This window comes from Eleginops maclovinus, chromosome 3 (genome assembly GCF_036324505.1).
Source record: "Eleginops maclovinus isolate JMC-PN-2008 ecotype Puerto Natales chromosome 3, JC_Emac_rtc_rv5, whole genome shotgun sequence".
In the NCBI taxonomy this organism is placed as follows: Eukaryota; Metazoa; Chordata; class Actinopteri; order Perciformes; family Eleginopidae; genus Eleginops; species Eleginops maclovinus.
This window is the reverse complement of record NC_086351.1, coordinates 3,304,617-3,325,795: the sequence shown is the minus strand read 5'-3', so window position 1 is coordinate 3,325,795 and position 21,179 is coordinate 3,304,617. Positions and strand designations below refer to the sequence as shown.

The 21,179-nt window shown below is 40.4% G+C and overlaps 3 protein-coding genes across 4 annotated transcripts; 2 read left to right on the top strand and 1 right to left on the bottom strand.

The window, feature by feature from the left end:
- The first annotated feature begins 1,433 nt into the window (after positions 1 to 1,433).
- Positions 1,434 to 4,245, top strand: rbp5 (retinol binding protein 1a, cellular). Its single transcript, XM_063878407.1, has 4 exons — positions 1,434 to 1,844; positions 2,166 to 2,350; positions 3,042 to 3,143; positions 3,951 to 4,245. The coding sequence occupies exons 1-4, from the start codon at positions 1,769 to 1,771 to the stop codon at positions 3,999 to 4,001; spliced, it is 414 nt and encodes a 137-aa protein (XP_063734477.1). The 5' UTR covers positions 1,434 to 1,768; the 3' UTR covers positions 4,002 to 4,245.
- Positions 4,036 to 14,000, bottom strand: LOC134861285 (tumor necrosis factor receptor superfamily member 5). Of its 2 annotated transcripts, none has more exons than XM_063878380.1 (9): positions 13,588 to 14,000; positions 13,330 to 13,452; positions 11,000 to 11,146; positions 10,823 to 10,916; positions 10,255 to 10,331; positions 9,601 to 9,708; positions 8,276 to 8,326; positions 7,793 to 7,915; positions 4,036 to 5,732 (listed from the first exon to the last, which is right to left on the bottom strand). In XM_063878380.1, the coding sequence occupies exons 1-9, from the start codon at positions 13,655 to 13,657 to the stop codon at positions 5,557 to 5,559; spliced, it is 969 nt and encodes a 322-aa protein (XP_063734450.1). In that variant the 5' UTR covers positions 13,658 to 14,000; the 3' UTR covers positions 4,036 to 5,556. The 2 variants fall into 2 exon arrangements, with proteins under 2 accessions (XP_063734450.1, XP_063734449.1); XM_063878379.1 differs by having other exon boundaries at positions 4,036 to 5,735; positions 13,588 to 13,992.
- Positions 14,001 to 14,224: 224 nt separating this feature from the next.
- On the top strand, positions 14,225 to 20,471 carry LOC134861245 (complement C1s subcomponent-like). The gene is made up of 11 exons (XM_063878290.1): positions 14,225 to 14,455; positions 14,966 to 15,164; positions 15,245 to 15,425; positions 16,208 to 16,333; positions 16,555 to 16,748; positions 17,133 to 17,283; positions 17,747 to 17,862; positions 17,942 to 18,014; positions 18,115 to 18,249; positions 18,345 to 18,419; positions 19,385 to 20,471. Exons 1-11 carry the CDS (start codon positions 14,442 to 14,444, stop codon positions 20,164 to 20,166), a joined length of 2,046 nt encoding a protein of 681 aa, XP_063734360.1. The 5' UTR covers positions 14,225 to 14,441; the 3' UTR covers positions 20,167 to 20,471.
- Positions 20,472 to 21,179: the final 708 nt, after the last annotated feature.

Genomic DNA, 21,179 nt, shown 5'->3' with positions numbered 1-21,179 from the left:
ATGTGATCTTTATTATTTTTAGTTGAACAAAAATCATTGTAATGTGTGGGATGATTTAGTATCAGGTTATACCGTAAGTTTTCGTTTTATAAGACCGTGTTTTATCAGCGTATTAACACTTGGTTTCAGCAGTAGATGTATTCAGATGTCATCACTTTAAGTTGCTTTAAATACACCGTTTAGTCCTCTATCTTAACATGTCGAATATCCAGCTGTAAATAAAGAGAAGAGCATCAGGAGCAGAAGATGAACAGACGGGCCTTTATAAACTGGCTTTCAGAGGAGCAAAAGGTTTTCCACTTAACTGTACTTTAGGGCATTTCAATGATATCACATACAGATTTTTAACACACTTTATATCTTCGGTTCTCTTTGTGCGTCTAAACCAACCCAAACATTTTTTAATTTGACTTGCATTTGTTCTAATTTACTTTTTCTAAAGACCAGTTATTTTAATTCCCCAGTCCTTCCTCTCTCTTACCTGCACTGTAAGACTTCTTTTCATATGGAAATGTTAACCTTTCTCAAATGCCAACACCTTTAAAGGAACCCAGATAAGAGTGTCAGTGATTACTCAGAAACTGATTGAGTCTCCCCCCAGACTGTCTGATGTTCTTCACATCAGCATTTCAGACAGTCATTTAATCCTTTCAGTGTGTATTTACCTGCTGTTTAAAAAAATAACCTCAGGTTTTGTAGTTACAGTAGTTACTAACCTGTATGAACAATACTGCAAAATTGGTGCCGCATTTATGCATAATATTTGGGGGTTTTCCTGCGAAGATTTGAATATAAATGCTTCCTTAAATCCGAAATGAAACTATTATTACAATTTTGGGGGTTTTCCCTTTCCTGTAGTTCCTTTCCTGCCTGAAACGCCTCCATTGGATTCCTTTGTTTACTTCCCAAACATAGTGACATCATTATGTAACACTTTCGCTTCTATTGGCTAACGCTTGTACTTAATAGGTTAAAGGAAAGGACATCTCTAAGCGGTTGTTTGACCACAACAGAGCCCGCCAGCTAACCAATCAGAGCAGACTGGGCTCTGGTTTCAGACAGAGGGTGAAAAGAGGAGCTGCAGCACAGGCAGTATGAGAAAAATAAAGAGCTTTTTGAACATTAAAGCATGGAGACATGTCCCAGGAGAGACAGCAAATACAAATATGAACCTGAAAATGAGCAGAATATGAGCCATTTAAGGGAGTGATTCAGTCTTTTGTTCACCAGTCAATCCTAACATGAAAAGCAAGTAGGAAATGGTAATGATCAAGTATGTAAAATAAGACTTAAGTAGGCTACAATACTTAAGTACTTTGTTTCATTGTTCTGCCACTGCTAGTCTTCAACATACAGACCCAGTAAATCTCCTCCCCCCCACAACACATGTTACACATGTTTATGGATCCCAAGCGCCGCCCCTGGAAGTAATCCTGTGGTGAAATGCTTTGGAAAAGATGCATGCCTCCCCTCCGAAAAACTCTTCAGTGACTCACAGCTGACTGGAAGCAATCTCCCAAATCCAGAGAGAGTATTCACCCGAGAGGACGTTCACCGTGGAGCAGCCTGCAACACACACACACACACTCAGCGTGCAACAAGCTCATTTTACGCGTCAAAAATCAAAGGCATTGTGCAAAAACGTTGCGCAAGAGAAACTGATATCAAGCAAGGCGGCTGCAGATCTGCACTGGGACTTGACTCGAGGGAGAAAACATCCAAGAAGAAGGAAGATTTCTGCTCGTCTGGAATTTGGAAAAAGAACAAAATGTCTAAACCCGATTACTCCGGCACGTTTAATATGGTGGAGCAGACTAATATGGACTCCTACCTCGGAGCATTAGGTAAGACTTTAAATCGTATTAGCTGCACTTAAAACATGCTTTTATTGAACCTCCTCCATAACATACACATTCAGACTTGTGTTGCACTTTTAAAAACTATTTTCATTGCTTTGTGGTCATCTATATGATGCTCGAATCATGATTTGCATCTGCACATTCGTCAAATGAAATCACCACCATGTCCTCTCTGTGACCCCACACACTCAGAGGGGTGTATCATCCTTCTGCACTGTGTGACAAGACAAAGCCCCGCTTTTTTAATAGAGCAACAATGAAGCATAGCTCATGTTATTAATGCTATTGTTATTGATCTTCGCCCAGATATTAATTTCGCCCTGAGGAAGATTGTGTGCCTGTTGAGTCCCACCAAAGAGATCACCCACGACCCGGCCACAGGAGCCATGAGGATCCGCACCCTCACCACCTTCAAGAACTTCAACATGGACTTTACCATCGGGAAAGAGTTCACTGAAGATCTGGGACCAGTGGACGGCCGTACCTGTCAGGTGTGTGTGGTATTTTTCTGAATATGCAATTTGACTTGTTTGTACCCGTACATACTTGATATGGTGAGTATAATTTCTTGTTATGCAAGCTTGCTTTGTCTGCTTTTTTTATGTAGGAACGTCTGCAGGAAAGTCCACAGACTTACCGCTGAGTTTTTGTGTTGCAATCAACCCCTGCTGCTTTAATCCTGCCTTGATCCCACAATGGAGGATGTGTGTGAGAAGGCAGCAAATAAAAAAAACAAGTCACTCTCTTTCTTCACAGTCTTCAGTTTCCAGTTTCCAAATCCATTCAGGATTTAGAATTAGCAGGGGTTAGACAAAATACAAGGAGCAAAGACAAGAAAGGAAAGTGTTTGATATCATGAAAGCAGAAAGTCAACACATCTTCCTTTTGCAGACTGAAAACAAATCTGTTTTGACTACACCATGGCCAAAACGATCTGAAAAAACGAAACAAAAGACTCATCATTTCAGTATGTAGCTCATCCTATGCACTTGCAGGATTCTGGTTTGTATCCTAATGCTTGATTGCTGTGATTGTAAGCAGCTTTGAATGAAAGCTTTAGCTAAATGTAATGTCATTTAATGTTATTTAACCCATGGCCACATTTTTGCATTGCACAGACTCATGTGAGCTGCTTTACATAGTAATGGCACGCAATAACACACCGTCTCTGTGCTCCTGCAGACAACAGTGAACTGGGAGGGAGACAAACTGCTCTGTGTACAGAAAGGCGAGAAAGAAGGACGAGGCTGGACACACTGGCTTGAGGGGGACAAGCTGCATTTGGTAAGGATGTGTGGATGGATGGAGAGGAAGTGAGGTGATAGCAGAGGGAGGGGGGATGTGAGCATGGACATTCAAAATGGTGAAGGAAAAAGATGCAAAAATGGATAAGCTCAATACGGGAGAACATGCAAATAAGACACGGTTTGGAATTTGCTTTATTATGTGGCACTTTACCATCTTGTGGGAAGACTTTCTCTATTCAAAGGTTTGTAAAGTGTTGAGCATGCCTGTGGGGGGAAAGTAGGACCCTACAAAGGAAAGACAGCACAAAAGAAGCTTGAAAGGACATCTTAATAAAGTGCTACAAGACCAAGCCAGAGCTTTGGTCTTCACATTTTGCTTGTAAAAGATTTAAAGCTTGTAGATAATCTGTCAGTGCTGATTAAGGTTTTACACAGCATTGTTCAGCTAAATAGCTTTTCCAGGATTTTGTAAACAGTTCTACGTCTGTTTGACAAAGACAAAGAAATGTGTTGTTGCATCCAAACTCAGGACAGACTTGGAAAGTAAATGCCAGCTTGGATCAGGCCGCTGGAGTTTAGAGTGGATTGCAGGAGAAAGGGAGCAGCGTGAGAATAATGAAGAGTGAGTGGGAGCTGGTGATGGGGGAGGAAGGGGAGATAAGTAGATCGTGAAAGAGTGGTTGACGGATTAGCAGGTCAAGGGTGACGGGGATGTATTTTGGATACAATCCCAGGTTTGTGTATCACTCATTTCACTTTTCTTTGATGTGCCAAACTGTCTTATTGATTCTCACTCTTCATTTGAACCCCCCCCCCCCTTATCTCCCCCTTGTCCTCTCTGCAGGAGATGAGAGTCCAAGGCATCACTGCCAAGCAAGTCTTTAAGAAGGCTTAATGAAGTGTTTTAATGAAGGAATATAGAGACGGACTTGGTACAAGATCTAAATCATGTTTATTGTTTTTAATTGTAATCAACATCAGAATGAATATTATGTGAAAATACTGATATGTACATCTTAATTGTCTCTGTGTGGTGGTACTAACAGAAGAGAGCAAGCGGAGAAGAATGACTTGTGTGAGCATTCCCTACTTATATTGCACTATCTATCTTCCCTATGTTATAAACAAATCATACACTACGTCGCTGTTGCATCTTTAATCCATCACATCACTCTTAAGAATACCAAGGAATGACCCCGGCCGTGGCGCAACTGGCTGGGGCACCTGCACTATGCCGGTGACCCGGGTTCGATTCCCGACCTGTGGTCCTTTCCGGATCCCACCCCGACTCTCTCTCCCACTTTCCTGTCACTCTCCACTCTCCTATCCGATTAAAGGCAAAAAGCCAAGGAATCAGGGGTCAAAATCTGCTTTACAAAATACCTTTAAAGAAGTTTTTGGGCTTATACAAATTCTCCTTTAACAATTCCTAACCTGAATGTGTGTGTGCATATCTTAAAGTTTTAGAAAGTTTCATAAATAATGAAAAGTAAGGGTAATTACAGCGTCATTTAAAAGATGTATAATTCATGACCTGCATCAACGGCAGGGGTTGGAACAATATAAGTTAAATTTAATATCCTATACATTTCAATTACAAAATACATTGTTTGCATCAAGCATTACACAATTCTTAAATCCTTATAACAAATGCCATGAAAAGACCAACAACACTCAGCCTAACCCATTTGTTCTTAGGAATGTGTGACATTATTTAAAACACCCAGGTCTAACAAACAAATATTTAGCTTCAATAAAAAGAAAAGGTCTCACTCTACTCTGAAACAGATGGGCGTTGTAGTCTTCAGAAAATGTTAATTAAACAGGATTAAACAGAGCATTTGCTGGGGGTCTATTTTCTGCTGCGGATACATTAACAGTATAATAACAGCAAACATTTTAAATACAGCGCCTAAGTTCATCCTGATAACAAAGTAACATGTTATCCTGATCATTCAGTGCATTTATGAACAACAATGGAGCTCCATGGCCAAGAGGAATAAACTGTTTTTACTACTAAGACATAGTTGTTGGAAGGATACACTCATTGTTAGTTTTGGCCTTTTGGTGGGATTTGCCCTGAGTAAGAAAAACATTTCTCAAACTTATTCAACACCACTGGGATGTAGCTAAACCCACAGATAAGGATACCTTTAGTTATTCACATCAAACAGATCGACTCCAAAACAGAGCTGCAGCAGTGTTTAAAAAAACATACTTTTTGAAGCTGTTTGCTTCATTGTAAATTATTCACAAACATGTCACTGAAGTGCTCAGTAAAGTCCAGCAGGGGGCAGCAAACATTCAGCTACCTTAACTCTTCTGAAAAAAAGAAACCTTGCTTAGTTTTGAGGAACACATAGTTCCTGTTTTGGGTTTTGAGAACTCGTTGCAGCAAGTCAGAGAATGATTGCGCTCCTTCATTCACTGTAACAAACACATTTACTTGTTTATGTCCCACACCACTCGTCCTCCTGTGGCTCTGAGTAGCTCCTGAGGATACCGGTGCAGTATCCACCACTTCCATTGGTGTGGGTGGATTCAGCAAAAGAAACTGAGACCTTCAGTGGAGTTGTAGGACGATTGCTGTCCACACTGTGTTGTCTGCTCCAGCTGACCTCATTATCTACTGAGGAGGAAAATAAAATCAATATTCAGTGTGAACATACTTCAAAGTAATGGTACATCAAACGTGCTTTGCACTTTGTGAGTTATGTCCATTTGAATGGGGCTAATACTTAGGTACAATTTTTAATAGCATTTATGATTAAGGGAAATCATTACAGACTAGTGCTGGAAAATGGATTTCATTTGTCACTAATAATTGCTGCAGATGGCTGGAGCTGGTAAATTGTGAGCCTAAGGAACAAAGAGAATACTGAATTAAAAAAAAGAAGCCTTCCACCCATTACAAGAAATGTAAAACTGATATCTGAGGAAATAATCACAGAAAAGAATGTGTACATGTGTACAATAGCAATAGATCATATAATCCAAATGGGACCGATCATATCCCACCTGCTGCGGCAGAAAGTAGTTGCATTTTATTGATACTGAGTAAATTGGAGATTATTAGGCCTGTCATTCTGGACAAATGCATGATGTACAATCGTATGTTTACTGCTTTTATTAAGTATTATTTCACAGTAAAAGGGTCTGCTATAACACAATCGTTTTATTAGAGTGTTTTAAAATGAGCTCCAGAGGCAGCTATGGGGCAATTGGAAATGTGTCAACAAATGTCAAAACAATACTGCGCATGTCCAACACGTATTACGTGTTAACAATCTGATTGGCTACTTCTCAAGCGTTGCCTTGGTGATTATTTGAAGGAACAGGAACGAGCGGTCAGCTTGATCGATGGTCTATCTTCTACGAAACACTTAGAAGTCTTTTTTTTAAATATTTAATTGACTGTAAACATTTCTGCGCCTACAACTTGCCGAGAATTGTTCCAAGCCAACCTCTGTTAAAAATAAACAGATTTAACAAGAAGTGAAATGGTTAACGGCTAATGGCTAACGGCTAATGGCTAACAGCTAATGGCTAACGGCTAATGGCTAACGGCTAACGGCTAGCTGCTAGCTTGTCAGTGTATGTTAGGGTGACCAAACGCCCTCTTTTGCCCGGACATGTCCTCTTTTTACATCATGTCCGGAGCGTCCGGGGGGGGGGTTTATAAATTCATGAAAACGCCCGGTTTTCACTGTTGGGACCATTAATCGTGTACTTAAATTGACTGGCGCTTCCCCCCACCCCCCAACAATCGCAAGTGTCCTCTTTTTCGCCACCTCAAATCTGGTCACCCTAGTGTATGTTAATCAGGGGGTTGATCAACAACATATTTTCAGGATCTCAAACAACTTTCCTATAGGATTACCTAACATGAAACCAGCAGGAAAACAAGGTAACGTTTGAAAAAGATGACTAACCACTCTGGCACGTACACACGGGGATTAGCAGCAGATTGATGAGAACAGGTAAGTGCTCAGTCATATTATCATCTGTGTTAAAATGTGTTTTTGAAGTATTTTGGTATACCCAAAGTTGTTGTCCATTCCGAGAGGAACCACAAATGTCCAGAGGTGTAAAGTAACTAAGTACATTTACTCAACTACTGTACTTCAGTAACATGTTGAGGTACTTGTACTTCACTTTAGGCTGCTTTGTACTTCTACTCAGAGGGAAATATTGTACTTTTACTCCACTGCATTATGTAGTATCTATAGTTACTTTACATATTTAGATTAATGATAAACAATATGTTCAAAACTTAAATAAGACTTTAGTTACACCTGGAGTAAATTCACAAGCTACCCTGCAGAATACAAAGTCATTAAAATAAGTTCTACCTTTTAAGAGCTGTGATAACCACATTACTGCATCAACAATTATAATCAAAACATATGATATTAGACAATGCACCAATCTGCATAGTGAGTACTTTCACTTTTGCTACTTTGAAGTATATTTTGATGCTAATACTTTAGTGCTTTTACTTGAATAACATTTTGAATGCAGGGCTTTACTCTTACAGAGTATTGCTACACTCTGGTACATCTTATTTTACTTAAGTAATTGTCTCTTTCATTTCCAGTCACGTTTTACCTTCAAAATCTCGTATAAAAGCATATAAAATGCATTTAATTGAAACGTATAAACGTGGATGCATTAGGTCATTCTCACCTGCATTAAACAGGGGGAACTTTGAGATCTCCGGGCAGTGTCCATTCTGCGGTAAAGGCTGCAGCTGGGTGAACGGTGCTAGTGGAGTCATCTCCACCAGAGTAATGGAAACACTGGAGCCGTCTGTCACACAGGAGACAAACCACAAAAAGGAAAAAAATAGATTTAATCAGTTTCAATTTCCCAAGGGATTTATTATACAAGCATGATTTGACGTTTAATACCTCATCTAATTTGGAACACAGTATTAGTATTTCATATTCAAGACAAATGTATACTGATTGGCCTTTGGGTGTCACTATAATCTCCCACAAGCTGTAACCAAAATCTTTGTTTAAAGCTTTGTTTTTGAACGGTTCCTCATACTACTTCTTTTGTATTTATGAATAGCCCTTTTCCATTGTATTTTACAAAAGCTTAGTGTGACTCAATACTAGAGTTTTACTTTGCTCTCATATGTATATTTAAAGGGCAAACACTCACCTCCTGTAGTCTTGAAAGGCGGTTTAAAAAATGCCTTAGTTTCCTTTTTCTCTGTAAAAAAAAAGAACAGGTCAGATCTGACTCAGACATGTTACAATGGTGTCACGTTTTTATTGTGGAAAAAGTATGAACCCTTATACCCTTATATGGGGCAAAAATGCTTAATTAATTGCATAAAATCCATATAATGATAAAATAGGGATCTGTTGGAAAGGTAAAGAAGCCACATATAAAACTGAAAAAATACAGTACAAAAAAGGGGAAAGAAAAGGAAAAGCTTCCATAATAAATACAAAATACAACTTAAATAAATGTTGAAAAGGTTAGTCAAATGAGCAGAAAAACTAACAAAGAGGGAAAAAAGAAGATAGCTATTTATTTACAAATCAATAAATTATTTGGCACCCTATATCTGTACACCCTGTCTTAAACATGTTTTCAAAAAAAACCTGTTGACTGTTTAAAAGGCTGAGAAATGATTATAAAACTTAAAATAAGTTTGTTTTGTCTGATTTGATTGTTCACAAATGTTCAGTTACCCTTTCCCCTCAGCCTCAATGAAGATCTATCATGTTAATGTGTTTCAATTCAATAATTTCACATAATTCTCCTAAGTTCTCCCACTCTGACCAACAAGCCCATTTTCATTCACATCACTTTGTGCGAGTCTCATACTGGACTTTCAAACTAGTAGTGAAACCGAACTTCTCTTGATTTATTGTTTTTCATCTGTAAATTCCAGTATTGGCTCATTGTTCCCTGGAAATAACGTAAATGAAATTCAAAACAACGTCAGTCAAAACATTGAAGTTACTGTGCGTAGGAGTCTGTCTCAGTATGAGTGAGCTTGCAGTGAAATTTGCGTCACATTATTTCAAACTGAATCAGGATGTGGTTTCCTCTTTGCATTCTGTCATGTCGCTGAGCATATTCAACATCACCTTGTTACAAAAGTGCTTACATAACCTTCCTGATTTAAGTAACTCAAAAATGATCTGCTTTTCTTACTCTTCTTTTACATTAACAAGTTCACAGACCAAGTATTGTGAGAAAATAACATATGCACGTTTCATTTGACCACATTAGAGTGCATGGACTGTAATAAAGGAAAGTGTGGGCAGGCATATCTAAAAGATTTGCTGTGACGCTCAACTGTATACTTTAAAGCGGGTCTTTGCTGTGGCTCACATGCGATTTACTGACAGTGAGTGGGCATGCCTGCACGTTGCCTCTTTGGGAAGACTTTAAACCCCCCAAAAAATTAGAACAAAAAAGCATGTGCAATACAATGATACTCCTACACACATTTGACATGGTGTACACACCTGCTTTGTAGGATTTTCTCTTTGCCCTCCAGCACATCAGACCAAATAGGATGAGCGCGGTCAACACCAGTCCTGACCACAGGCCGGCGGGTAATATCCAGGGACAGTCTAAGAGAAGGAGAGGGGATTTTAGGGCAACATAAATACATTTGAATTTCTTCTAATTATTTAAGTAAATTCTGGGGATTGAAGTGAGTGAAAACTCCTCATTGAAAATGTTGTATGGTAAATGGCTTTTAAAAACATTCTAAAACCTTTAAGTTTAAAAAAAGATGTAGATTCAATTTCTTCTTTCCGCTATTGGTCAATTATGATATGACAGAATGAACCCTAGTGAGACACATCTTAACGTTTCTAAAGAGCATGTAAATATTTAACTTCAAACAGAAGGATAGTGACTGTGAAATAAAGCTTTTCTGCCAGATCTGTTTAACAGCCTGACCTTTCTCTCTTGGGAATGATTACAATCAGCTTTACTTCCTCTTTATAAGCTTGGTAATATGACATACAGTATAGTCACTGAAGGTCTGCAGGAACAAACTGAGTCAAACAGGATACGAGCATACATTGCACACGTTTCTTTTTTTAAATTCAAGATTTGAAGAGAATATTCATATTTGTTATGACGTCATTAATACAAAAATGTAGACTTACAAGATTTGAAGTTGCCACAGAAGGCATCCAATTCTGTAGTTCCTGGAGTTATCAATTCCCTTCCCAAGTCCTCACACCTGTTAAATAACAAATACAAAAACATTTGAAATACATGTCACTAGTTATCCAAAGCGACTTAGATACATTCAAAACCATGGACAATTCACACCAGGAATTTAGCCGGAGAATTTAGGTTTGGGAATTCCTTTTTTTAATAAATTCAGTTAAAAACACATAGTTTTTTTCTCAAATAATCCATAAGAGGGTTTGGAGGTCTTTTTATTCTGCTTTTTTTTGCAGGAGGAGCCCAGGGAATGTTTAAAGTTTGTCCCAGTACCACCGACTGATTGGACGTATAACAAATACAAGCGTTTTAAATTCAATTCTAAATGAGATTACCTCATGACATGAGCAGAGATGTCTTAAAATAAAATACTTTTATTGCTTGAATAGCCATATATTGTTACAGCCTGCGTGTGCTGTGGATTTTTTCAGCTTGGCAGACATAACTTGTCAAGCTTTCATAATAATAATAATAATAGCAGTTGCGATGGAGACGCCGTCTGACCTGGTGTGGGGTCGACAGGCAGAGTGGAAATCTGTGACGTTGCTGTACGTCCCGTCTTCACACGGTGCACAGATTGTGTCGTTTGTGCGAGTTGCTGCAAGAAAAAAATGCATTGTTTTTATATCAGTTACTCGTTTGCAGTGTGTTTTGACAAGATGCTGGAGAATGGAAGCCTACCTTCAACCCTGACCCCTTGACCCAGAGGACATCTTTGGACTGGACTGCAATGTTCACAATTGTCCTCTGTACAGTAGAAACCTCTCACACACTCACACACTGCATTCTCCTTAGAGGTGCAGTCCTTTACTTTCTGCTGGTGATTGACTGAAACGAGAAAGATTCAGGCTCAGTTCCAATCTGGCCCCTACACCCTCTCCCTAGCTTTGAAGGAAATCTGGAGCAATTGATTGGAAATGATTTAGATGCAGGAGAGTTGGATCTTAAAAACTGAAGGTTTTATTGAAATGGAAAACAGAAGAGTATGCCGGCACATTGTATACCACTATCCATTCTGCCAAGTTCTCCTCAGGTCTTCATATTTAATGGATCCTTAGCTTGGTAATCAACGAATGTGACTGTAGTCAAACCATCTGTGACTGCTCAGTGACCTACTTTTCTTTTGACACAGGTCTTTGGACAGTATGGTACGGAAGCGTATTGCTGCCACACACAAAAAAAAAGCGGCTCAGTATCACGTAATTACGTAAGAAGTTTCACGTAAAAAGAGGCATAAGCTAAAGGCACTATGGCTCGTTTGCACGATTCGATTCATCTGTACTTTAAGCTTGGTTTGAGACATGGTGAGATCCTAAACTTGAGCACAGTGGATGATATTAATATCTGTATGCGTACTTTGAGGAGGATTTTGAAATGCATGGGGTCATAGACGGTGCGTGAGGCTCAGGTTTGGGAAGGTTAACCAACGTTTTTACCTGACGCTTTTTTCACCAATGGCCAAATACCGAAAAATAAACGAAGGTCTGGGCCCCTTACTAGAGGTGAAGTATATTGCCTCATAAGTTAGGTTATAAGTAGCAAAATCAATCAAATGTAGGTAAGTTATGCTTGATACTTGAATATGCTTTAGGAAAGAAACAGCCTACATCACAGCGCTCCGTAGGGCTCGCTCAGAGTGCTTATAATAAGGGGAAATATGAAGGGTATATTTCAAGCTTGTTATGTGAATTAGTTATTGGGCTTTTTTTCATCAACTTAGATTTGTTAGTAAATGTTTTCAACATTAATTGACTGAATTTATTTGAAAAGTGCGATCTTTAACTCATGAGAACAGTGTAATATAGGTTTACGTATCGTCTTGTGCTTGACTTATATTTAAGTACAATATAAGACGAGCACAAGTTTCATTTGTTGGCCATATGACACTTTCCTTTTAAATTAGCTGAGGGCCGATTTCAAATTTCACATTTGGCCCCCAGGCAACAGTTTGGACACCCCTGACCTATACAGATGTCAGCAGTTGAACAGTAGCATTATGTTGTTGTATCAGGCTGTAGTGCTGAACAAACCTATTGTTTATTGTTGCCATTGGCAACATGTGTATAATGAGACGTTTAGTGGACATCTATAAATTGTAGTGTCAATCGGATACATCCGACATGTCCTAATCAATCGGTATTTATTTTCAGAGGGGGATTGACATAAACATGCCTGCGCAGGCCTGCGTCAGGTCAATAGTATGTTCCTGCAATAGCGGAGGCTGCATAGCAGCGCTAATGTCAAAGACACATACATTATACCTTATTTTAAATTGACCAGGATGCAGTGACAGAAGTATTTGGGAAGGGTTTTACCGAAAGAAGAACGAATCCGACCCTATTGAGGCGTCGTTCCTCATTGATCAACTGGAGGGGCATGGAAGGCTGGCCAAGTAGCAGCAGGAGCTCACTGGGACACAAGCCAGTTCAGTTGGAGACTCATGCCATGTGAAAGACAGCCTAGGCTGAACATCTTATCATGAAATAACGTGAAAATGATCTTGTAGAAACGTGACATTTGGCAGGTACGTGATACTGAGCTTTTTTTGTTGTGGCAGCAATACACTTCCGTAGTAAGGGGCTCATTACTTTCAACGTGGTGAAATACTTTTATACTAGAGCAAAGTTTGGATTCACAGCAGAAGTTATTGGTCTCCTCTTTGGTGAAACTGACCTTTAGCTTAATGGACTGAAAATGGAAAACAGGAAGATGGATTTGTGGTTACGTTAATGTAAAGACCAATTGGCAAACATCATACAATACTCTATAAAAGGCAGCATGGGGGAGAAGTACAGAAAAACTGTGTGTGTGTGTGTGTGTGTGTGTGTGTGTGTGTGTGTGTGTGTGTGTGTGTGTGTGTGTGTGTGTGTGTGTGTGTGTGTGTGTGTGTGTGTGTGTGTGTGTGTGTGTGTGTGTGTGTGTGTGTGTGTGTGTGTGTGTGTGTGTGTGTGTGTGTGTGTGTGTGTGTGTGTGTGTGTGTGTGTGTGTGTGTGTGTGTGTGTGAGACTTACCAAGGCTGCATGACTTGCATTCAAGACATGTTGGCAAGTAGTTTTTAGTGGCTGTGTATCCGTTTACACACTTGGCACACACTGTCTTCTTTTTGCCGTCACAGTCACTTAGCATGTATTGTCCTGATAATAAGTTGAGAAAAAATTGAAAATATATTCAATACACACACATACAGAATAGTCAGGCTGTAATACATCACAGTCTGTGAGGAAAGCTACTCCTAATCCAAAGAAAGAAGTGAAAAGGTCTCGACTAACCTGCAGGACATTGATCGCAGCATGCTCCATTTTTCCCGTAGAATTGATCATCTGTGCAATTTTTGGCCATTTGTTGCCCATTCGATTACAGCCAGCCACTTGTGTTTAAACTTCAGTCTACAATGACTCTGAAATGGCTCCTAACCTTTGAAATGACAGCTTTTCTAAAATGAGTACATCACACAGGTGAAATCTCTTCCTCTGGTCTCCGCACTCTCTCTGCTGTCTGAAGTGTGTGAGGCGGCATATGTTCCTCTCCTGCTTTACCTACTTGTCATCTCTTTTTAAAATCCTACGCAGTGGAAAACCCCAGTGATCAGAGTCTGATGTTTTCCTCTCTCTCTCTCTAAGTCTCTCGCTAAGTCTCTCGCTGTCTGTCATTTCCTTCCTGCCTTAGCCCTCTCACTGCAGAGTGACAGTATGTGTGTTTCCGTATAGCTTACAGGCAGATTTTGGCACCCTTACATGTAACTGCATATAGCAAAACAGCACAATGATACATTTCCTATCTCCACTACACCCCTTCCTTTCAGTCCATTGTTTCCCATGAACCTTTGTACCGCTGGTCGGAGGGATATTGTGGAGCTAGAACTGCAATGAGATGTTGTATTATCAGTTGATCTTAAATGTTTTTGGCTCAGTCTGTCCTCCATTCCACTTACCAGCAGTCACTCCCTCAATACTGCAAACTTACAAAAAGCAGGCTACAAATAGACATATAAAATGCCTGCGCTAGCACAATTTCAGAGAGGGTGCAGCACAAGACATTGACAAATTGAGACAAATTATAAAGAAAAAAGAGGAAGGAGAGATATCGGAGTAGTTTATTTGTGAGGAGTTTTGATCGGATAAGGATGTTCCCATTAAGGTGGGTTTGACTTTTTGCATTTTTCTTACAATAAGACCGACTCCAACACCTTAACGATGTGTTAGAGATGGACAGAGAGCCTTAAGATGGAGAAATAATAATGGATTTGGTTATAGCATCGATGTCTCTGGCTTTTAAGTCTTTTTTGTGTGATAGTAGATTTTCTCTGGGGCTGACTTGGAAATAAATAACTAATTGTGATTATTTGAACAGATATTGTGATGTGATTCTGTAACAAACATTTGGTTAAGTCAGTACAATGTAGGCCGTAATATCTCTACAGCTACTACTTCATTTCAAAATGTTTCTAACGCATACTGTATTCAGCCTTTGAAACAAATATTGTGCTTCCTCTCATTTGAATATTGAGCTAGTCCATATTGCAATTTTTATGAAACTTTAATAAATTGTGCATCTCTAAGATGAGTAATACCTTGTCCTCCACTTTCTCCTTCATTTCTGTTAACAACGTCCCCTTGACTTTTCTTATCTTCCATACATCCCCCTCAGTCTCCTGCTCCTCCTGCTCTCCCACTCGGCCTCTTCCATGCTGCTGGGATGGGTGGAATCTCCAGAATATCCCAATGGATACCCGCCCGGTTCCAGTCTGAACTGGAGCCGGTGTGCCTCCAAAGGTCACACCCTCTCCATCCAGCTCCTCCACCTGGACCTGGAGGACAGCCAGGACTGTGAAAATGACGCAGTGAAGGTCAGGGGGTCGAGATGAACTGGTAATAAGGTTGGTGACTGATATCGGTCCGTTGTTTTACCCTCTACCTTCTCTTCCAGGTGTTTTCAAATGGAAACCTAATCTCAGTGCTGTGTGGTAAACGGGGATACAAGGAGCTTCAGTCCACTGTTAACCCCACGTTGCTCTCCGCCTCGGGGGGCTGCCTCTCTCTTACTTTCCACTCCGACTTTTCAAACACCAAGAGACACACCGGCTTCAAAGGGTTTTATACCCTTCAAGGTGAGACTTGGGAAACTTCAAAAATAAGGGAAATAATAAGTCTAGAGTTCAAGTCCACTCAGTTTAAGTACATTGTATTAGTGCCTTTTAGTTTTTCCCCAGGAGAGCTCAGTTTGTACGTGCATGTATTTCATCCTTGTGTTTTATTTAAAGCGTTAGGAAGGAGATCTTTTTAGAGAACAATCATAATGGTTGCAGTTTATAAAGCTGACATTGAAAACGTTACATATTGAAATATTTTGATGTCATGATTGTTAATTGTCTTGTTTTCAGTTTGAAGCAAAACAAGTTAATGAAAGCATCATTTTAAAAGTAGATGAATAAATATCCTGCGTTTTAGAGGCTTTTTAGTTTCAGTTCAAAGGTGCTGTCATCTAAATCCTGTCTTACATCCTCTGTTTGGACAGAGCCAGGCCAGCGGTTTCCCTTCTGTTTTCAGCCTTTACCCCTAAGCTAAGCTAACTGTCTTTGTTGTAAGGACACAAGAGTGGTGTGTCCACTATTAATATTAGTTTGAGAGTTGCATTTCATGCCAAATGGCTGGAGTTTAGTATGTTTCTACATGTGCATATTCTGAGGAATCTTCTGGCATAAAAAGGGGAAGCAAATTGTAATAGGTTGACAAATCCCATGGTTTCTGACTGAGGCAGCTCTCAAAATAGCTGATTGGATTGTTCCTCTTTCACAGTTGTTGGGATCGTAAGCTCTGTTGAATCCCAGATTGATGTCCTCAGTCACTGAAAAGTATGTTTTTCACCCCTTTAATATATTTTCTTCCTCAGACTTTGACGAATGTGTGAACGACGAAGACAACGGATGCACTCAGTTCTGTCACAACTACATCGGAGGATACCACTGCTCCTGTCGCCACGGTTACCACCTGGACGTGGACAAACACACTTGCACAGGTAGTACAACTACTCTTGATTTAGGATCAGTCAACAGTGAACAGAATGGTAAGTTCAAATCAGGCAGCAGAAGAGGGATCAAGGAAGCTAAAACATGAAGCGAAACTGGGGAAATAGAGGAAGCCGGGGGAGGGGAACACGTTCCCTAGAAATGGCTGATTGTGTTGTTTGTATGACTGGATTGAACTGATGATGATGCTTAACTGTTATGTTCATCACAGTGGGTTGCACCGAGGATCTGTCGGGGCAGAATGAAGGGGACATTTCCAGCCCCTCGTGGCCGGCTTCATATGCAGAGAATGCAAAATGTCAGTACACTCTGTCTGTGGGGGCCACCCTGCAGCTGGAGCTGCATTTCAACCAGGTCTTCGACGTGGAGCAGAGCCTTGATGGGCAATGCATAGACATACTGAGGGTAGGTGTGGAGTTTCTCTTTACAGAGCAGCATATAAAGAGGAAATTCGGAAACATATGTTGTAACCGGTTTGAAAACTAATGCATCATATTTCATTCCAATTCTGTTAATCATCTTTGGGGATTTTTCCATTTAGTAATATTTGGAGGAACTATTCACATATGAAAACTTTGAATGGTTTCTTTCTCACCCTAAAAAATATTCCACCTCAATAACGTTTGTATTGTTAATTGAAATGTTATTGTATTATTCAATTATAAGCCAAACTGAAAAGGTGTTGAGTTGGCTCTTTAAAGTATGAGCTTTTAAGTTTGTGAACATCCACATGACAGAAGAGGAAGTCAGGTACATTGTGAGACATCACCTTTGTTGTTGTATTTACAGATTGAGAATCACTCTGGGACTCTGGGGTCGTTCTGCGGCAACACGCCTCCCCCCTCTCCCTTTCTCACTCACTCTCATCATGTTCAAATCCACTTCACCTCTGATGGCTACGGCACTAACAAAGGCTTCAGTCTGGCCTTCAGGACCAGAGGTACTGCATCCTCCTCACACGAGACAGGACACAGTAGAAGTTATCCTCAAAAGGGCTCCCGCGATAAAAAGGATGGGATGTTTCCATTGAATTTCAGAATACTGCAGTGAATACGATCTGTGGAAAACACACAATGCTAACTCGCTGTGTTCAGGAGGGTCATCTCTACATATTCTATATTCATTATGTCACCACCGCTAAGCTAAGGGTGCTTAATGTTTGCCATAATGACCTTTAGTAGTCTCATTTAGACATTTTTTAGACATGTAATCAGATCACGAGGGGGAAATTACAGACGTCATTGACAGATGGTTTTTCAGACATCTTGAAGACAGGGCAATTAGAAGGGGTAAAATGCTGACTAATTTCAGTTTTTTAGGACTCATTACTGCAACACACAATATCAAGATTGTTTGTTTGATCACAAAGTATCCCAATTGTTCCTTTCACATGTTGATTGCAGATAAGGTCTGTCCCGCGGTGGTGACCTCTGACTCCACTGTGACTCCTCAGCGGGCAGAGTATCGTCGGGGTGAAACCGTGACAGTTACTTGTGATCTAGGCCATGTTGCAAAAAGTGTGAGTGTAAAGAACCTTTTAAATGTATTTAAATGTCATGTATTTATGATGCTAATGAAGTCCTCCTTTTGGAAAACAGCAAGACACCCAGACCCGGTATGATACCACATGCCAGGACATAGGCGTATGGACTCCCAATCACAAATGTGAACGTGAGTCTGACTATCGATTTATTTTTATTTGCAGAATGCATCCTGATTTTTTTGTTTCCATACAAACTTTGACACACTTTTCTTATTGGTCCACATTTAGCGGTTGATTGCGGTTATCCTGAAATCCTAGAAGATGGCATCCTTCAGCTGGTGGACTCGGAGAACACCCAGACTAAGTACAAAGACCAGATCCAGTTTCACTGCAGCTCCAAGTACTACACACTGGACGGAGATGGTAATTATATATAAATAGATTGTACACATCTATTGTCTGACATAATCGTTTTCTGGTGTTGTTGTTTGCCCATTACTCTTTCTTCTATCTTTCAGACACGTACACCTGCAGTGCCAGCGGTGATTGGGTATCAAGTAGCGGCAAAACAGAAATGCCGAAATGCATTGAAGGTACGGCTTTTAATATATATTTTTGATTTTGAGGCCCAAAACCCTGAAATAGTTAGCATTTTACTAGGGATGCACCGATACATCGGTGAGACATCGGCCGATGTTAGCCCTATTTACCACCATCGGCACATTTGTTATTTTTAAATCTGACGGACCAAATCTGAAGTCAGGGCATCATTTTGAAGGGTTAGAGCAGTGACTGTGGGTCTGCCGTAACTTTAAAGTCATTCAGGGGGGGAGGGGGAGAGAGAGAGCACGTCTCCTCTCGTCTTTGAGGAGCTGCTGCTGCACGCTGCGCATGCTACAGGACTTCTGCCCCGTGTTGCAGGTGTATGGTAAATGAAATCCATCATTCAGTGTTCTTGGGAGGCCGTCGTTTATCTTTGTGACTTTGTTATACTTGCTGCTACTCCCGTTAACTTCCAGAAACATACTATGGTTGGCTACGCCTCTCTCTCGCTCTTACACATGCACAAAGGTATCCCCCACTCTCTCTCTTAAAGGGATAGGCTGCCTTATCTGCAGTATAGTACTATTACAGTTTACATAGTAAAACATCGGCCATCAGTATCAGCAAAGTTTCTAGTCCTAACATCGGCCGACATTTTTTCAATCGATGCATCCCTACATTTTACCACTTCCTGTTCCCTTGTCTCAAAATCTACGTCTTTTCATTGGAGGCCTAAATTAGGTTTTTGGTTAAATCAAGCTGAACATTTTCACATTTTGTACTACAACATAAAGTAACTCACTAAATACCCCACTGAGACTATCCAAAGCTGTTCTTTGTATAAATGGAGGCCTATATTAGACTGCTAAACGCCATCAAGCCAACTGTTAGCCACCTTTAGCTTAGCGGTGTTGACGTGGGGTCATGCTACCGTGATGTAGTTCCTTTTATAGTTTAACTATTAGCAAAATGTTTGATATTATGAATCTATTGATGATTTTTTGGTGTCTTTCAGTATGCGGGAAGCTTGAAAGACACATAGCAAGTACCGGAAGAATTTTGGGAGGTAAGGACGCAACCCTGGGAGAGATACCTTGGCAGCTTTTGGTTACAGGTCGGCGCCGAGGAGGAGCCACACTGATCAGTGACCGATGGGCTGTCACAGCAGCTCATGTAGTGGAAGGGGATAAGGTAACCTCCTACCGTCTGTACGGTGGACTGGTAGACGGAGGAAGAGGAGGTACATTGCCTAAAGGAGTTGCCTTGGACATTGACAGGATCATCATTCATCCCAACTACATCCAGGGCACTGCAGATCGCACCAATTTCAACCATGATATTGCTCTTATCAGATTCTCTTCCAGAGTGAATTTCGGCCCAAACCTCCTTCCCGTCTGTCTGCCGGAGCCTAACAGGGGCTTGGTGGAAGGTGAACAAGGCACAGTGTCAGGCTGGGGGGGGACGGAAACAGAAGCCATTTCTGCCAGCCTGAAATACGCTCACATTGGGGTCTACTCCACTGCAGAGTGTGAGAACACAGGAATAACTACCAAACGCATGATTTTCACCAGTAACATGTTCTGTGCTGGCTCTCCTACGGCGGACAGCTGCAGGAGGGACAGTGGGGGTCCGCTGGTGATGCCCATGTTGTCCGAAGGCAATGAGCCCTATTATCTGACCGGCATTGTGTCCTGGGGAGCCAGCTGTCGTAAGAGGAATTTCAAGGGTTATTACGTCAAGGTGGAGAATTATGTCGGCTGGATCAAGGAGACAATAAATACAGCAGAGCAATCCTAGAAGAGACGGACGAGGGAGAAAATACTATTTTACTAACCATTATAATGTCATTAATCCAAGACTGATTCGGATCCTTTCAGCTGTTTCTGATAGACTGTTATATTGTAGACATACCAACATTAACAACATTAAGCATGATCACATTATGACTTCATACTAAACTTTTGTATTGAACACATTTGCAGATATACTGCAGAGAATGTGGGTTCAGAACACACTTCATATCTTTGTGTTTTAATCAGCGCTGTTTGTTTCACTGATACTGGCGTGCTCTCACATCAAACAATAAACTTCATAACTCATTATGTTGAGCTCCTGTTATACATTTTTACTTTATATCAAAGACATTCCTTCATGTGTTCACATTTGTAGAGCTGAACAGGAGCAGAGGTGGGAGTTAACTAAGTACATTTACTCAAGTACTGTCCTGAGATACTTGTACTTTACTTGAGTATTTCCATTTTATGCTTCTTTGTACTTCTATTCCCCTACAATTCAGAGTTAAATGGTGTACTTTGACTCCACTACATTTATTGAATCCCTTTAGTTGCTAGGCAGATTAGGATTAATGATGGTGAATATAATCTCCCTTAAATCAGACTGTAGTTCACCTGCAGTAAATCCAGCAGCTACCCTGCAGTATACGAAGCCATTCAAACTAGCTGCACCTTTACCAGCTCTGAGAACACTTTAATGATCAATCATTATAAAACATATCAGAGATATTATTCTGAAATGGACCAATCAGACAATGACTACTTTTACTGTCGCTACTTTAAGTACATTTAGAGGAGAGTACTTTCTACTTTCACTGGAGGAACATTTAGAATACTTTTACTGTGACAGAGTATTCCTACACTCTGGTACTTGTACTTTACTCAAGTACAAGAGCTGAGTACTTCTACTTTACTCAAGTACAAGACCTGAGTACTTCTACTTTACTCAAGTACAAGATCTGAGTACTTCTCCCATCTCTGTACAGGAGAAATGTACATAGACAACCACAAACCAAA

What these genes read in the sequence shown, in the direction of transcription:
- LOC134861285 (XM_063878379.1), bottom strand. Translation starts at nt 13,657, where the DNA reads ATGGCCAAAAATTGCACAGATGATCAATTCTACGGGAAAAATGGAGCA. An exon ending in ATGCAAGTCATGCAGCCTTG is followed by an intron (nt 11,147 to 13,329) that starts GTAAGTCTCACA and finishes TTCTCGTTTCAG; the next exon opens with TCAATCACCAGCAGAAAGTA. An exon ending in CTGTGGCAACTTCAAATCTT is followed by an intron (nt 9,709 to 10,254) that starts GTAAGTCTACAT and finishes TCCTTCTCTTAG; the next exon opens with ACTGTCCCTGGATATTACCC.
- rbp5 (XM_063878407.1), top strand. Translation starts at nt 1,769, where the DNA reads ATGTCTAAACCCGATTACTCCGGCACGTTTAATATGGTGGAGCAGACT. An exon ending in CTCCTACCTCGGAGCATTAG is followed by an intron (nt 1,845 to 2,165) that starts GTAAGACTTTAA and finishes ATCTTCGCCCAG; the next exon opens with ATATTAATTTCGCCCTGAGG. An exon ending in AGGGGGACAAGCTGCATTTG is followed by an intron (nt 3,144 to 3,950) that starts GTAAGGATGTGT and finishes TCCTCTCTGCAG; the next exon opens with GAGATGAGAGTCCAAGGCAT.
- LOC134861245 (XM_063878290.1), top strand. An exon ending in GTGAAAATGACGCAGTGAAG is followed by an intron (nt 15,165 to 15,244) that starts GTCAGGGGGTCG and finishes CTTCTCTTCCAG; the next exon opens with GTGTTTTCAAATGGAAACCT. An exon ending in TCCCAATCACAAATGTGAAC is followed by an intron (nt 18,015 to 18,114) that starts GTGAGTCTGACT and finishes GTCCACATTTAG; the next exon opens with CGGTTGATTGCGGTTATCCT.